Here is a 16,942-nt window from a genome sequence, read left to right on the forward strand (position 1 = left end):
AATATTTTTTATTTTTTTCACAAATCAGAATGGACTAAAATTTGGAGCGCGTGTTCCTAAAAAATAGAGGAATCTATGAAAAATATCAAAAAAATATTTTACATGAAAAACGTTGACCAAAATATCCCAGAAAATTTTTGAGGGTATTTTGGTCAATGTTTTTTTTATGAATTATTTTTTTTATATTTTCATTAGGTGCGCCTTACTAATATTTACAAGCGTTTCAAATTTCAGGTTATTCCGATTTATAGAAAAAAAATGAAAAATAAAACACTATCAGATAATCGTGATCGTGCGATGAACTTTGAACGGTGATACGGGTAAGTAAAATCACTGTTCATTTTTGCCTATAGGTATTTGATCGTATCTGCCTATATATATATATATATATATATATATATATATATATGTGATACGGGTAAGTAAAATCACTGTTCATTTTTGCCTATAGGTATTTGATCGTATCTGCCTATATATATATATATATATATATATATATATATATATATATAAATTTGGTGCAAAAATCAATTTTTATTTTTCTTTTGTGCATTTAGGTGGAAACTGCGTAGCTATTCTTTTTGATATATCTTGGGTGGTCGCTCAGGACCAACTTGTACTCCTGCTTCTACCCAATACAATAGTTAGGGTTCCTAGTTTGACCCCAAGTCTTAAATCATCTTAGTCTCAATCTTAAGATCAATTTATGGAAAAAAAAAAAAACAAGTACATCAAGTCGGAAAAAATGCTTCAAATCAATGCTCCCTCCCAAGTTGTCAATGGTGGTCTAGGGTTTTAAGAGCTCAAATTATTATTATTATTATTATTATGTCTGAGGCCACCCATTCATTGAATCAAGAAGCTACAATAATGATGTGGATGCATAGAAATAAATACTAGCAAGTGAAGTCCAAACAATAGATTATAAAACATGAATTTGACTAATCAAAGCAACACATAGTTTAAAATTTCATGATTTGACACAATTGCTGTTGGTAAAATATGATTTATATTTTTTTTATTTTTATTTAATGAAAAACGAGTAGACTACTCCACTGACATACCCAAAAAAATCTTGTTTAAAATTTGACATACCCGCTTTACATAAATTAGTGTTTTAGGAATTCGACTGGCATTTTACAAATAAATTGTACAATGACAAACATGACCATATTAAATATGTAGTTATAAGGGTCATCACTATCCACTTCAATGTTGAGTCCCTATTATCTCTTCATCACCATTTCTCCCTATAATTTGAAGGTGATAACACTTAAGTATACTTCTCCTAAAGATGGAGATGGAGCTTATAAGGGATTTGATCTGCAACGCACCTTAGGAGAAACTGTTCTCTTTTCAAAGATATAGAATTTACTCACATAAATAAAAGGACTTTAACTTTCCATGTTTTTACAGGGTTGCGATGGGTCTGTGCTAATAGATTCGACTGCGGGTAACAGCGCTGAGAAGGACTCACCGATTAATAACCCAAGTCTTCGAGGTTTCGAAGTCATTGATAAGGCCAAGGCTGCCATAGAGGCCGTCTGTCCCAAAACTGTGTCATGCGCCGACGTCCTAGCCTTTGCCGCCCGAGACAGCACCGCCCTCACTGGCGGCCTCAACTTCCCAGTCCCTGCAGGCCGGCGTGACGGTCGCATCTCCATAGCAAGCGAAACCTTCACTAATCTCCCTCCTCCAACATTCAATGCAACTCAACTGGAACAAAGTTTCGCCCGGAAAAACCTCACCTTAGAAGAAATGGTCACTCTCTCAGGCGCACATTCCATAGGCCGGTCTCATTGTAGCTCATTCGTTCGCCGCCTATATAACTTCAGCTCAACTAACCAAGTAGACCCCACTTTGGACCCTGGCTATGCCACCTTCTTGCAAAGCCAGTGCCCCTTTAATGCATCTACTAATAATGTTACAGTGGTCCCAATGGATGTGTTTACACCAAATGATTTGGATGTGGGTTACTATGTTGGGTTGACTCAACATTTTGGGTTGTTTACTTCTGATCAAACACTTTTGACCAATTCTTCAACAAGGCCTTTTGTGGAGGAGAACATAGTGAATCCTGGTGTTTGGGCAATCAGGTTTGCAAAGGCCATGATAAAAATGGGAAAGATTGAGGTTCTCACTGGAACAACTGGAGAGATCAGAACTAATTGTAGGGTTATTAATAGTGCAAAATCAATTGGTTCAGTTATTGATACTTTGGGCCATTCTTCTTCTAAGGTGGCTAGTACCTAAAACCTCAAAGTGGTGCATGGGGAGAAGATAATGATTTGAAAAAGTGAGGGGGACATTGTGTTTCTCTTGATGTTTAATTGCTCTGTTTTTCCTTCTCTTCTGTTTTTATCTAGATTGTCTCCATGTGATAATGTGAAGCCAATGGGCCTAATTTGTGTGGTGCTTGCAAAGATTAAGAAATAAAAGAGGCTTCTTCTTGTTATTCGCTAAATTTAAATTGGGATCATAATAAGTCCCTCTGTGGATATACTCTTGTTGTTTACTTACAAACTGTGCCTAGAAGCAGGCCTTAGAAGTCCCCTTCTATATGGACTTAGTCTTGTAGCCTCGAAGAATCTCTTAGATAGCAATACCATTATTGCCTATTGAATGGCCCTTCAAAGAACTCCACCTTGGCTAGCTCCCTCCCGCTCAATTTCGATCCCAAGCTCAGATAAAAGAGGAAGGTTATGTTATTAGTCAGCATAGAATTTCGTCGCAACTTTTATAAATCCTGAATCTATATTATCTGCTCATGTTAGAGAGTTTCCTATAAACAAAAGTTTTATTGAGGGTATGACCTTTGACAGAGCAGGATGGTGGAACTGAATTCGTATAGCCGACTCCAAATAATTGGAATAAATCTCTTATGATGATGATGAAAAATGACCCTTCAAAGTTGAAGCATCTAGAAGTTGAACAAATGTTTACAATGTTTTAAAAAAGGGAGTTGATTGTTGCTAATCCTGAATAGGAACAATTTAGTCTTTTTAACATATTTTTTAAAACGATGCCCAACTGACATGAAAATTAACAATTGAGACTTATAATTTGACCGCCTTAGTGATTTTGCAAGAGGATTTGATCGTCTAATTGATACTTTTCCTTTCTCTTAATCGAAGACTTTTTTTAATATTTTGGGCCTAGTGAATCCCTCTAACTCCATGTATGTCTTGGACCTCTACTTTTGGGTTAGTTTGGAGAATTTTGGGTTCCTAGGGTCCCCCATGGAATTTGAACTGTCTTATTTTAAAAGGAAAATGAAACTTTGTGGTAAAGTTTGGGTTCTCGGTATTGTCGCAGTTCCTACATAGCTGAACGTGAAAGTGCTACAGTGTTGGGAAGCGTTATCTTTCTGAAACGAAACGTTCCTATAAACAAATACGCCCTAGGTGCCTCTCTCCATTATTTGGGTGATCGTGCATACTTTTCTTTAGCCAACAAAATCCGTTTCTCTCATATTCATTAAAGCTTTTTTTTTTTTTTTTTTTCTCCGTAGTGCATCTCATTGTTTTGTTCTCTATATCAAAGTGAATCATAATCTCACCTCTCAACATTTCTCTCTCTTATTCTCCCTCTTGGACACCCTGCCCACTTTTCACCTTTTATTTTTTTTTTCTTTTTTGATTGCTTTAAAATAATAATAATCATAAAAATAATAACAATAACAAGAACAATAGCAATAACATTAACAATAGCAATTACAATAACCATAACAATAGCAATAACAATAACGATAACAATAACAATAATAATAATCAATCTCAGCTGATCCATTTATCATCGAATATCTCTTCTTTAATGGCCAGTCCATCCTCAACATCTAAGTATCCCTATCCCTCTTCTTTTAAAAACCTGGCTCGCATCCGATAGGTCGGTGAGGCCCTGTAGACTCTCCCAGTCCCCATCAGTTGAGTCTTTATACTTTTTTGGTTTCACTACAAAATTTTCTTGGATAATTTGCTGGTCTGGATTGGAACTACTGTTGGATTTTATTTTATTTTTTTCTTTTTTGAGAATCACGGTTTTCCATCTCTTTCTTCCTTTACCCCTCCTACCATAAAAGTTATTTTCCCTCATACTGTAAAGCTTATTTCAAAGAGATTTGTATGGGCTTTTTTGAATTTGTGAAGTGTGGTTCCCATAGGATCACCATATAAATAATCTTCCCTTGTTTGTTTTTTAATTGGAAAAGGGAATGGAGTTGACTACCGGATGGGCATTGCATTTTGTAAGTAAAAAAGATCAAAATTGTAAAAAAAACAAAGGGAAACATAATTTGGGAGCTAATGGTCCCAAAGTTTTAAATTTGAGGGGCATAAAGAATTTTGGTAAACTCAAGAGGCTAATAAGAATGAAAATTTCGGGGAGGGGATAAAGGTCATTTTCCCAAAAAAAAATATGAATATCAAGTTGGAAAAAAAAAAATGCTTCAAATCAAGGCCCCCTCCTAGGTTGTCATCAGATCAAGGGTTTTAAAAGCTCAAATCATCGTCGTCGTCATCATCATCATCATCATTATTATTATTATTGAAGTTTTTCACTTGGTGAACCAAATGCATTTTAAAAACACCCATAGACATAAGAAGAAAAAAAGAAAAAAAAACAAATCCCTCGAACAAGAACTTAGGGCATTAAAAAAAAAAAAGTGAAGTGTGATTCTCATAGGACCACCATATAAATAATCTCCCTTGTTTGTTTTTTAATTGGTAGGTGTGTGACTTGAAAAAGTGAGAGAGAGAGTAGATGGCTCAGGGGACAATAGCATAGCAAATTAGAATTCAATAATGGGAAATCCTAGGTGACCAGTAGGCAAAACGAAAAAAATATTCAATGTCTGAGGCCACCCATGCATTGAATCGAGAAGGTATAACAATTGAATAATGAAGCATAGATAAACAAAGTAGCACGTGAAGTCAAAACAATAGATTATGAAACATGAATTTGACGTACCTGCTTCACATAAATTAGTATTTTAGGAATTTGATTGGCATTTCACAAGTAAAATTTACAGTGAAAACATGACCATATTAAATATGTAGTTACAAGGGTCATCACCATCCAATCAAAGGGTTGGGCCGAGATGGAGACGGATTGGAATCCATGAAACCCATTCAACCCATTCATCTCTTCATCACCAATCAACCCAAGGTGATAACACTTACGTATACTTCTCCTAGAGATGGAGCTTGTAGTGGACCCAAGGTGATAACACTTACGTATACTTCTCCTAGAGATGGAGCTTGTAGTGGATTTGATCAGCAACTTGCCTTGGGGGAAACGTTCTCTATTCAAAGAAATCGAATTTAAATGGATAAACAGACTTTGATTTTCCATGTCTTTACAGGGTTGCGATGGTTCTGTGCTACTAGATTCGATAGCCGAGAAGGACTACCCGGTTAATAACCCAAGTCTTCTAGGTTTTGAAGTCATTGATGAGGCCAAGGCTGCCATAGAGGCCGTCTGTCCGAGCCTTTGCCGGCGCCACGGTCTCATCTCCATAGCAAACGAAACCTTCACTAATCTTCCGTCTCCAACTTTCGATGCAACTCAGCTGGTCCAAAGTTTCACCCCGAAAAAGCTCACTAAAAAAGAAATGGTCGCTCTCTCTCGGGTGCACATTCCATAGGCCGGTCTCATTGTACCTCATTTATTAACCGCCTATATAACTTCAACTCAACTAGTCAAGTTGACCCACTTTAAACCGTAAGTATGCAGCCACCTTGCGAAGACAGCCCCTTTAATGCATCATGTTACAGTGAATGTGTTTGAATCAAATCACTTGGATGCTACTTACTATTTTGGGTTGATTAAGAATAAAGGGTTGTTTACTTCTGATCAAACACTTTGGGACAGTAATTCATCAAATCACTTGGATGCTACTTACTATTTTGGGTTGATTAAAAATAAAGGGTTGTTTACTACTCATCAAACACTTTGGGACAGTGATTCGACGCAGCCTCTTGTGTTGGAGTTCTTGGGAAGTCCTGCTCTTTGGCCAGACAGGTTTAAAATGGCCATGATAATGGTGCGAGAGACTGAGGTTCTCAATGGAAATAATGGAGAGATCAGGACTAATTGTAGGGTCATTAATAGTGCAACATGAAAAAGATGGGAGAGACTGAGGTTCTCAATGGAAATAATGGAGAGATCAGGACTAATTGTAGGGTCGTTAATGGTGCAAAATCAACTGGTTCAGTTATTGATATTTTGGGCTATTCTTCTTCTCTAAAGCCTCAAAGTGGTGCATGGGGAGAAGATAATGATTTGGAAAAGTGAAGGGGGCATTGTGTTTCTCTTGATGATTAATTACTTTCTTTTCCCTTTTCTTCTTTTTTTCTAGATCGTCTCCATGTGGTAATGTGATAAACTCTTGATGTTTAATAATTTTCTTTTCCCTTTTCTTCCTTTTTTTTCTAGATTGTCTCCATGTGGTAATGTGATGAACCTTTTCTTCTTCTTTTTTCCAGATTGTCTTCATGTGGTAATGTGATAAAAAAATAAAAAGGCTTCTTGGTTATTTGCTAAATTTAAATTGGGATCATAATAACCTCTTGTTGTTTGCTTATAAAATGTGCCTAGAAGCAGCCTTAGAAGCCCTTCTATAGTCTTGTACTTAAAGAACGTGCCTCGAAGAATTCCTGCCGCTCAATTCCGATCCCAAGCCTGGATAAAGGAGGCCGATCCCAAGCCCGGCTAAAGGCTCAATTTTGATTCCAAGCCGGATAAAGGAGGCCAGTCCCAGAATTCCTGCCGCTCAATTCTGATCCCAAGCCTGGATAAAGGAGGCCTATCCCAAGCCCGGACAAAGGCTCAATTCTGATCCCAAGCCTGGATAAAGGAGGCCGGTCGCAAGCCTGGATAAAGGAGGACATAAAAACTCTTTCCACCTGTTTGCAAGGTTTATTGTATGAAAGCTTTGTTTAGATGGATATTAACCCTTTATTCCAAAATTTTAGCCCAAATAAATCCCTCTAGCTCTATATCTTGACCTCGATTTATCCCGTAGGCTCACATTATTTTTCCAAAAATATAGAATTCATTTTAAGGAATTGGCAGCACAACCATTTAATGAAAGGCTTCCACGATCATCACATTGGAGGAAAGAGAGTGATAAAAATTAAACCATTATGCAACCGATACAGAGAGGGGGGGGGGGGACTCTAACTTACCACAATAATAAAAATAAAACCATTATGCAAGAGAGAGAGATAGAGAGGTTCAAGCAATTCACCCTAAAAGAGATTTCTATTAATTTCCATTGTTCATTCTATTGGATGCTTATGTCAAGGAAAGAAAAAAAAGAAAAACTAAACCCTCTAACCTACTGCCAGCCCTTATACTGGAAGGACTTAAAACAAAAAAAAAACTTATGATGATTCTAATTACCCTAAATTCATACGCTCCCAATCAATTCACTGTAAATTATGATATCCTAATCACCCCAAATGCACGGTAAGTGGGAATGAAGCCCCCTGCATCTCATCCCCAATCAAAATCGTATGCTCACCGGCTGGCACCAACTTATACGCCGAACTATCGACCACGTACAAGCTCTCACACGCGTTAAGCTTAAACTTTACAGTCTCACTGTGTCCGGCCAGGACATGGACTCTTTGGAAGGTAACCAATTGCTTGATCGGAGCACCTTCGAGCCCCACAGGTGGCACATCATACACCAAGACCACATGACTACCATCTTTAGGCCCTAAATTGTTCACAGCCACCTCAAACTCGTCATGTTTTTCGCAGCTCAAGTCAGAAACCAAGGCTGAGTCACAAAAGGTAAGCCCATCATCTGTGTAGATGACTTTATGGCAAAGTTTATTCTCGCCTAGGCTGAGGTCCACGGAATCGGGAATGGATTTGAGGGTGTAGTTGAAGTATGAGTAGCTCATGCCATAGCCAAAGGGGTAGATGGTCTCGCCTGTTAAAAACTTGTAGGTTCTACCAGCATAGCCCTGGTCAGGGAGGGGCCTGAGGGGCATGGATGTCATTGGGATCTGCTTCACGTAGTCGTTGTAGTACCATGTGAGGGGGAGCCGGCCACCTACAAAATGTAGTACTTGGATTACAGTTCAAATCTACCTCAAAAAGTAAAAGTGCTGGTAGAATAAAAGAAAATTTTCATGTTGCTTCTTATCAATATGAGCAAAAATTGGTGCTAGAATAAAAGAAATTTTTTATATTGCTTCTTATCTCAATAAATTATTTGAAAGATTTTGAGAAATTTTTTGAAAGTGATACAAATTAAATTTCTAGAGGTTCATATAAAAGTGAGAGAGAGATAAGAAAGTCATATAACTAGGAGTCATATAGAGTTATAAAACAAGATGAGCAAAAGCCATATAAATTGAAGAAAAGGAAAAAGCGAGATCCTTAAAGTATGATAAGATATACCAGGGTTGTATTTTCCATAGATGACATCTGCAATGGCTCTCCCTCCTTCACCACCAGGGTAACCAGCCCAAAGCATCGCTTCGACAAACCAATTATTCTTGGCAAAATTTATATCAACAACTCCACCTGACATTATAACCAGAATCTTAGGCCCACCTGCAACAGCCATCACCCTATTAATCAGCTCAGTCTGTTGACCAGGAAGAAAGAGAGAGATCATTCCTATCATGACCCTCAGCTTCAATTTGTGTATCCAAGCCCATGACAAGAATAGTGACATCTGCAGTTTTGGAGGCAGAAATTGCGTCTTCGAACAAGCTCGTGTCCCCACAGTGAGAGTCTTTACACCCTAGATGGTACTCAACAGTTGCATACTTTGAAAGGCCTTCAATAGGGGATACGTACCTACGAGGAATACCTAAAAACCCAACAAAGCCAAGAAACCTATTAAATTCAAGTTATGGAGGAGGGAATCAACTTGAAAAGCTATGTTATTCTGGGTGGGAGATCATTATTTGAGCCATATAAGTGTATATCTATGCATTCATATGGATCAAATAGTATTCTCGCCCACAAGAAGGTATATATTCACATGGATTACATAGTAATCTTTTGCACACTCATATTGACCACTGATAGTGAGCCCACAACAATATTACAACATGTCATTTTTTCATGATTACCTACATAGTTTCCTCTCATTACTATGAGTTCGTATGGATCAAATAGTAAACTCACCCGCAAGAAAGCATATATTTACATAGATTACGTAAAAATCTTCTACACACTCATATGGAACCGTTGATAGTGAGCCTATAACAATGTTACAACATGCCCCTTTTAATGATTACCTGCATAATTTCCTCTCATTACGTCAGTTGCATTAGCATTATTCCCAATAACCACAATATTCTTGTGTTTATTCACATCCAATGGAAGGATGTTGTCCCTATTTATCAAAAGCACTATGCCCTCTCTTGCTGCCTCGGCAGCAAGCTCAATGTTCGACTCGCTGCACACATCATCTTTCCCTAGTTTTGTGTAAGCAGGTTGCCCATCAAAGAAACCGAGTCTCATGAGCACGACGTACAGGTTTACCAATGCCTTGTCCACAACACGTTCATCTATCTTGCCTTGTTGGACAGCTGGGTAAGTGTAATTTGGATAATAGCTTCCACAATCCAAGTCTAGCCCAAATATACATAAATTTAATTTCAGATGATAGAAATTTAATTTTTCCATTTTAACTTTATCTTTTACCTTTTACCTGTTTTGTTGATATTGGTATCTATTTATTCTAACAAATTTTTTTATTTTAGTGTAAATTTCAAAATTAACTTGTATGGAGGTATGGAATTTAAATTTTAATGAGAACTCATGTTTAAGAGGAGAGATTTTTTAAAATTGGAGGGAAAATGAAAAATTATGATTATATAGAGGAATCAAAACAGAGAAATTTTGGAAGGTTGAAAAGTAATTAAGAGGAAAATAATTGATAAAAATATATACAAAAAAAAAAGTAGATCTTACCAGCTCTCATGGCTTGAGCAACAGTGTCTTCTTGAGTGTCATTGAGAAAATGAATATCATGATACATCACCTCCAACGAATCACAATCCGAAACAATATACCTTCAAATTATTCAAATACAAACCATAGTAATCGTGAATTCTTCATACACTTAAAAAAAAATTATAATTACAAAAATTTAAAAATAAAAAAAAGAAGAAGAAGAAAGAAGAAACGATACGCAAGTATTGAGACAAACAAAGGAACCAATATCTCCTATGTCTAATCTCAACTATTAGGACGAAATGATATGCCTTCAAATCATTTAACTGAAAAATGTTATTAATCATGAACGATTAAAAAATTATTCAAGTACGAGCACTAGTAATCACAAATAATTCGTACACTTAGAAAAGATTGAAACTCAAATATTGAAATGTACTAATGAAATAAAAATGGGTACCTTCAAATAGTGTCGAGGAATGTGGTTTCAATATTGAAAATCTTTGTGATAGCTTTAAAATATAGTTTTATATTTATTTATAAAGTTTAAAGCTTCAAATATATCTATGAAAACTTGAAAATCTTGAAAATTAACTGTAAAAAAAGGTGTTACAAAATACACTATTTCCAAAACTTATAATCTATTTTTTTCTCATGACCATGCATCTTGATGTCGAGATGATCGATTTGAAGATATTTGGTCATCAAAACAACATCCTCTAGTGAAATTTTGGAGGTAGGCTCAAATTTGATTGTTTAGAGCCTCGACTCTATATAAACTTTTCTAAATAAAAATAGTTTAGATAAAGGGTGCAGTTTATATAGAGCCTAGGCTCTAAACAATCAAGTTAGAACCTACCTTTAAATAATGTTGAGAAATATACGGTTTCAATACTGGAAATCTTTGTGATAGCCTTAAAATATATTTGCATTTTTATTTATAAACCTTAAAGCTTCCAAAAAAAAAATCGTAAAAATTGACGGTCCTGAAATATGTTACAAAATACACTATTTTCAAAACTTGAAATCCATTTTTTTTTCATATCCATGCTGATGATCAATTTGAGGATATTTGAGCATCAAGGATATTTGAGCATCAAAACAACTTCTTCGAGTGAAATTTTTGAGATAGGCTCTAATTTGATTGCTTTTCCTTTAGATAAATGTACTCATGAAATAGAAATAGTTGAGATAAGAACTAGAACTAACAGTATATGCACAGTATGAATTTAAAAATGTATAGATTTGAAAATATCTTAAAAGACATGCCAACTTTAGTGCTTGTTACTAACCCATTAAGCTTCCAGTCTCCTCTAATGGTCTCACCCAATAGCTGTGGGTCTGCACAGGCTGGGATGCCATTAACATGATTATAAGAGCACATCACACTGCTAACATCACCATCCTTGACACACATCTCAAAGGGTCTTACAAAGGTCTCTACCATGTCTCTCTCAGTAACCTATTAAACAAACCATTACAAAGATAAAATTATTATGGGAGAGGAATGATCAAGGATGCATGAAAGTAATCATGACCATTAATTATTCCATCATATGGTAGCAGACATCGTGCTCCAAATGAAGTACACTTCATGATAGAAGAAAACAATGGGCATGGAGTATATAGGCAAAAAGCATGGGCCGTAATCTTTTAATAGATCTTCTATATAATAAGGGAAAGAAAGAGAGAGAAAGTGTGTGAGAGAGAGGGAGGTAGGGTTGAGAATTTTTCAGATCGGGTCATCCACTCAAATCCGACTATATACGATCCAAATCCAAATCAGTTCCAGTTTATATATTATAAAGTTAAAATATAATTATAAAAGTTAAAATTAATTATATATATATATATATATATATATATATATATATTAAAAACAAGTCAGATCATACACCTATACCACTTGAGTTACTCTTCCAATCACGATTTTAGATCCGGATCGAAATCTTGAATTCATACCCAAATTCATATAGGATTTGGATTTTGAGTTTTGAATCCGAACCAGGTAAATTTTGATCTACCTTGGCATCGAAGTGGAAACGGTCAACACCCTGCAAATTATCGACATCATAGGCTACATAGTGCTTGCAGCAGGAGGCGACCTTGAGCGGCCGCGATGCCAAATCGTTGGCGTAGTCCTCAACAGTGCCTTTGACATCTTGCAATCCCCTCACATAGTTGGTGGCGTATCGGGCCAAAAGTGTATGGATCCTCACCGGGGGTCTCAAGCGTGCGGCCCCACCTTGGGTCCCTAACCACATTAATGTTAGGGCTCCAAAGCGCTAGACCATCAAGGCCTAGGTTAAACATGGCTCTTGCTTCCGTGGAAACCACCTGAAAATTAACATGTAAATTCAACTACAACAACTATAATTAGCGCTGCAACTTTGAAGCATCTCTCTGTCTAACTCTCTCTCATCCTCATCGTATATCTCTAACTCTCTCTCATCCCCTCTCATCTTCTCTCATCCTCATCGTATAGCTTTTTCTTATATCCGAATTCAAATCTGGATCTTATATATAATTTGTGGATCCAAATATTTTTAAGCCATTCAAACTTTTTAAATTTGGATCCAGATCTAGATCCAAAACAGATCCAAATTTTTTTTGGTCCTATCCCTATCTCTCACTCTTTCTCTCTCATATGAAGAACCATTTTTAGTACCTGTGACTTCTACGTCTCACTCAATTTGCATGGTTCTCTCTCTCTCAATCAACTAGTGCTCAATATCCAGTGATCTTAAACTTCTCCATCTCTCGCACTATAAAGTGTATAAAGCATGTAGCATGGGTGCTTCTTTCTATCTCTCTCACAGTACCTCTCCGATGGTCTTCCAAAGTGTTTCATTGAAGGCAGCAGCGGTGAGGATCACATTAGGGAAACAAGTAGCCCCTGGAACGATGTAAGGATCAAAGTGAGTCCCAGGTCCTACGTTGGAGACACCATGAAGGGCTTCCGACCACCATTCGTACTTCGGAAGCCCCAATCTCGCTAACCCTGATGCCGAGTTCCCCAACTGGTAAACTTTCTCTGCGAGAGTCATCCTCTCCACCAAATCATTGGCTCTAACTGAGTAAGACAGGCTCTTGTTACAGAAAGAAAACGTGTTCATGTCAAGTCCCATGCTGATATACTTCGAAGGATCACACACAATTAAAAGGGCTGAAGACGGAGAGTTCACGTTGGATTTGAATGTAGTGTGCCTTACAGCCATTGACAAGAAGAGCATTGAAGCTACTAGAGAGAGAAAGAATTGGAAAGTTGCCATTTTCTCTCTCAAGGTGAGAGAGAGACTGAGTAGAGGAGTATGAGAAACGTGAGTAAATTGACGTAGAAGAGGTTGATTTATATAGAGAGAGGCTGAGTGGCGGAGTATGAGAAACGTGAGTAAATTAACGTAGAAGAGGTTGATTTATATAGCATAGGGATTTGCTATTATTCCCTACTTTGAGGGATTGGAGATTAGTCTGGGACTTGTGGATAAATATGAGAATGGGAGGTTAAAGATTTGATGAATTATTTCGATATCATGAATTGATACTATAACAGATGGGCAAGCTTTATATGCTTCCACTATAACATAGGAGTTCTGTTTTTCTCCTTATCCAACCGTCCATTCTAAATGAAGGATTAAGATTGTTCCAATCACAATGTCATGTCTGTACACTATTTTTTTCTTTTTTTTTTTATAAACTGTTTTGACACCACATTTTGGATATCCATTTCTCTATTAAACTCGCACAAGCGAAAAATATAAAAAAAATATTTTAAATAAAATAAAATGATCAAAATACCCTTGAAAGTTTCAAGGGGTGTTTTGATCATTATATTTTATCAAAAAATTATTTTTAATATATTTTTATAGGTGCGCCCCAATGAAAAGATTGCACGTACCAATTTTATATTCATACAATTTGTATAAAAAAATTAAAAATAAAATATTTTGAGACGTCGGATCTCAGATCAAACGGTGAGTGGCTCTCTTGATCAAAATTGGACAGCTCGTTAGTAAGGGAGGATAGAGGATAGAACTGCTATGCCGTAGTTGAAGTATAAAAACCTTTCCCATAACGGATATACACACATTTAAGATATACATACATTTAGGAAATGGTTTGGGGTTCATTTTGTGAGATATTTTTTGAGTGAATTATATTCTGGTGTAATTTTTGGAAGACAAAAAATCGGCAAAGATAAACAAAGGAGAGAAAAAAAAACAGAGCATTGTATAAGTGAGTTTCAACGGTTTTTAAAATTTCAGTGAATTTTACCGAACTTTAATTGAAGGTTAAAATGGTGGCCAAACTATTTTGCCATGAGTGATTTACGTATGGATCTTATAATTTTAGATAAAATACAAAATGCTCCACTTAAAATTTTAGGTAAAATTCAAAATATTTCACTTATATAGAGAAGGTCGGTTAAATAGTCTTTTTTTAAAAAAAAAAAAAAAATTACCCCTCGATCAACCCAAATTGTAACTTTTTTTAAAAAAAAATTTTTCATTAAACTTTTTTTTAAAAAAATTATAACTCAGGTTAACAGAGGAACAATTTAAATAAATAAAAAAAAACCATGTTGACTGACCCTCTTCATAATTTATTCCAGCACTTTGTATCTTATCCAAAAATTTAAGGTCCGTACGTAAATCCCTCCTTTGTTATATCTTAAATGGTCATAACTGCACCAAAACTCAACTCAAGCGAATACAATTGTTTCGTAACAAAGCTGGATTCATTTTCTTTTGGACTTTCGGCTTAGTTTACTTTCAATGGAATGGTCAATTATTTTCAATCGCTTTTCCTCTTCAATATGGCGTTATATGGTGTTAGGAGTAACCAAAGCACCCAATCCGACCAGTTGAAGCATGACCAGTCCAGGTTTAAAGAAAAAATCTTATACGATCCAAAATAAGTTAAAATGAGCGTTTGCCAAAAACTGGGCTTGTCAAACCTTGTTACGGCTAAACAAGAAACTTTTTTCTAATATATATTTTGAAATTTATTATTTTAATATATTTTAAAATTTTAATATATTTTAAACTTTTTTCTAAAATATTTTAAATTTTATTATTTTTATATTTCTTATTTTTTTAAAGCTAACAAAATTTCATGCTCCTAAGAGAGTATACAGCTCCCTTGGGAAAAACCCTATCTTGAGTATTTTTAGGAAGCAAAATTTGGGGATGTAACCTCTTTAATCCATATGCTTTATACTCCATGAAAAGAAAATTCCAAACTACGTTTTATATGAGACTTAAAAAAATAATGCCTCACGATTGAATAGAAATCTTTTAATTTTTTAAAGGAGATGTCTAAGTATTTTCTTAATATAAATATTATTTTTAGTTGTCAACTTTTTTTGTTTTTTTATATTTATGATCTCCATGTTGAAGATTATATATCATCTAAAACTTAGGATCAAATTATATATAAAATATATATTTATTGCCAAGCCAGCATTTCTACAATATGCGGACTGGCCGAATAGAAACTATGACCGTTACTCAAATAGATAAGCGGACTTTGATTTTCCATGTCTTTACAGGGTTGCGATGGTTCTATGCTACTAGATTCAACCCCGGGTAACATAGTCGAGAAGGACTCACTGGCTATTAACCCGAATCTTTGAGGTTTCCAAGTCATTGATGAGACCTCTAAAATCCCTTGAAAAATATCTAATTGATAATCTCGACGTCGAGATGCACAGGTAAGGAGAAAAAAAAGAAATTTCAAGTCTTAAAAATAGTACATCTTACAACACATTGTATGGACTGTCCATTTTCAAGATTTTAATGTGTTTGTAGATTTGCTTAATTTGAACTATTTTTATAGTTTAAAATTTTATAATTAGATATAAAAATAGATTCTCGTACCATCCTAAAAAATTTCGATACCAAAATTACATCTCATGACAAAATCCGAAGGTGCACTATAATTTGATTGTTTAAGATTGCAACTTCATACAAACCACACCCATTTTTATTTTCAAACAATTAACTCTAATTTTTATTTTTAAAATTTGGTCCAATCTATCTAACAGGTGGTCCGACCGGATTTAAATAGATCAGAGCCCTCAACAGTTACCCGCCCGATTCCAATAATACTAGAAGAGAGATAAATCATCTACCCATTGTTCAACTAAAAGATTATAAGAACAATGGATCAGCGGTAAAAGAGAAACGAAGACATCCATGGGAAAATACTTAACAATTGGCATATTGTCCAGCTAAAAAACAACTTAAATAAAAGTTTTAAGAGCATGATTCATTGCTTGAGCTATTGTAACAAACTTAAATTAAAGTTTTAAGAGCATGATTCATTGCTTGAGCTATTGTAACAAAGATAATGTATGATAAGTGGGAAAGGCGCTAGGGTCGTGGCAGTAGCACCCCAGTGTCGTAGCAGTAGCACCCCACACTCCAGTTAGCACCCCACACTCTCCAATGTCGTAGCAGTAGCACCCCACACTCCAGTTAGCACCCCACACTCTCTAGTGTCGTAGCGTAGCAGTAGCACCCCACACTCTAGTCAACACGTTGTGGTTTCTATTCTCATTACTAACACCACCCCACTAATATTTTCAAAAAGCTAACTCCTAATTTACTTATACTTTAAAACAGCTAACTCCTAAATTGCTGGAAAAATTGAATAGGGGCCTCTCTTTCCCACTCAATTATCTAAAAAAAAGGAAAAAGTTTATATAAGGATGCCACCTTATAATGTAGATTTAACGATGCCCCTCAAAAATCCATAAGAAAAGATAGTTTTAATTTTAAAAACCCTTGATTGATCATCTCGACATCAAGATGTATGATTATGAAAAATAAAAAGATTTTAAGTTTAAGAAATAGTGCATTTTACAACATATTATCTACAGCGTCCATTTTCACGATTTTCATATCTATAGATCTACTTGATTTTAACCATTTTTGAAATTTAACATTTTATAATTAGATATAAAAATAAATTTTGAGATAATCTTAAGAACATTTTATATCAAAATTATATACCA

The 16,942-nt window shown here is 35.5% G+C and overlaps 2 protein-coding genes and 1 pseudogene across 3 annotated transcripts in view; 2 read left to right on the forward strand and 1 right to left on the reverse strand.

Annotated features, from left to right (window-relative positions):
* The window catches only part of LOC18430073 (peroxidase 5), a 5,369-nt gene extending 2,905 nt beyond the window's left edge, over positions 1-2,464 (forward strand). Inside the window, exon 2 of the mRNA XM_006840236.4 lies at positions 1,417-2,464. Within this exon, the coding sequence (XP_006840299.2) occupies positions 1,417-2,253 (837 nt within the window). The 3' untranslated portion in view covers positions 2,254-2,464. The remainder of the gene's footprint in view (positions 1-1,416) is intronic.
* Positions 2,465-5,115: 2,651 nt separating this feature from the next.
* LOC105420331 (peroxidase 5-like) lies at positions 5,116-6,118 on the forward strand. The gene is made up of 3 exons (XM_088859886.1): positions 5,116-5,217; positions 5,360-5,501; positions 5,772-6,118. The coding sequence occupies exons 1-3, from the start codon at positions 5,116-5,118 to the stop codon at positions 6,116-6,118; spliced, it is 591 nt and encodes a 196-aa protein (XP_088716012.1).
* Positions 6,119-7,281: 1,163 nt separating this feature from the next.
* On the reverse strand, positions 7,282-13,240 carry LOC18430070 (beta-xylosidase/alpha-L-arabinofuranosidase 1-like; annotated as a pseudogene). Its single transcript, XR_016050326.1, has 7 exons — positions 12,747-13,240; positions 11,949-12,261; positions 11,217-11,386; positions 9,945-10,043; positions 9,264-9,607; positions 8,413-8,830; positions 7,282-8,062 (listed from the first exon to the last, which is right to left on the reverse strand). The product of XR_016050326.1 is annotated as a beta-xylosidase/alpha-L-arabinofuranosidase 1-like (transcript).
* Between the last annotated feature and the right edge of the window lie 3,702 nt (positions 13,241-16,942).

This window comes from Amborella trichopoda, chromosome 2, assembly GCF_054954075.1.
Source record: "Amborella trichopoda isolate Santa Cruz 75 chromosome 2, AtrichopodaSantaCruz75HAP2 v2.0, whole genome shotgun sequence".
Classification (NCBI taxonomy): Eukaryota; Viridiplantae; Streptophyta; class Magnoliopsida; order Amborellales; family Amborellaceae; genus Amborella; species Amborella trichopoda.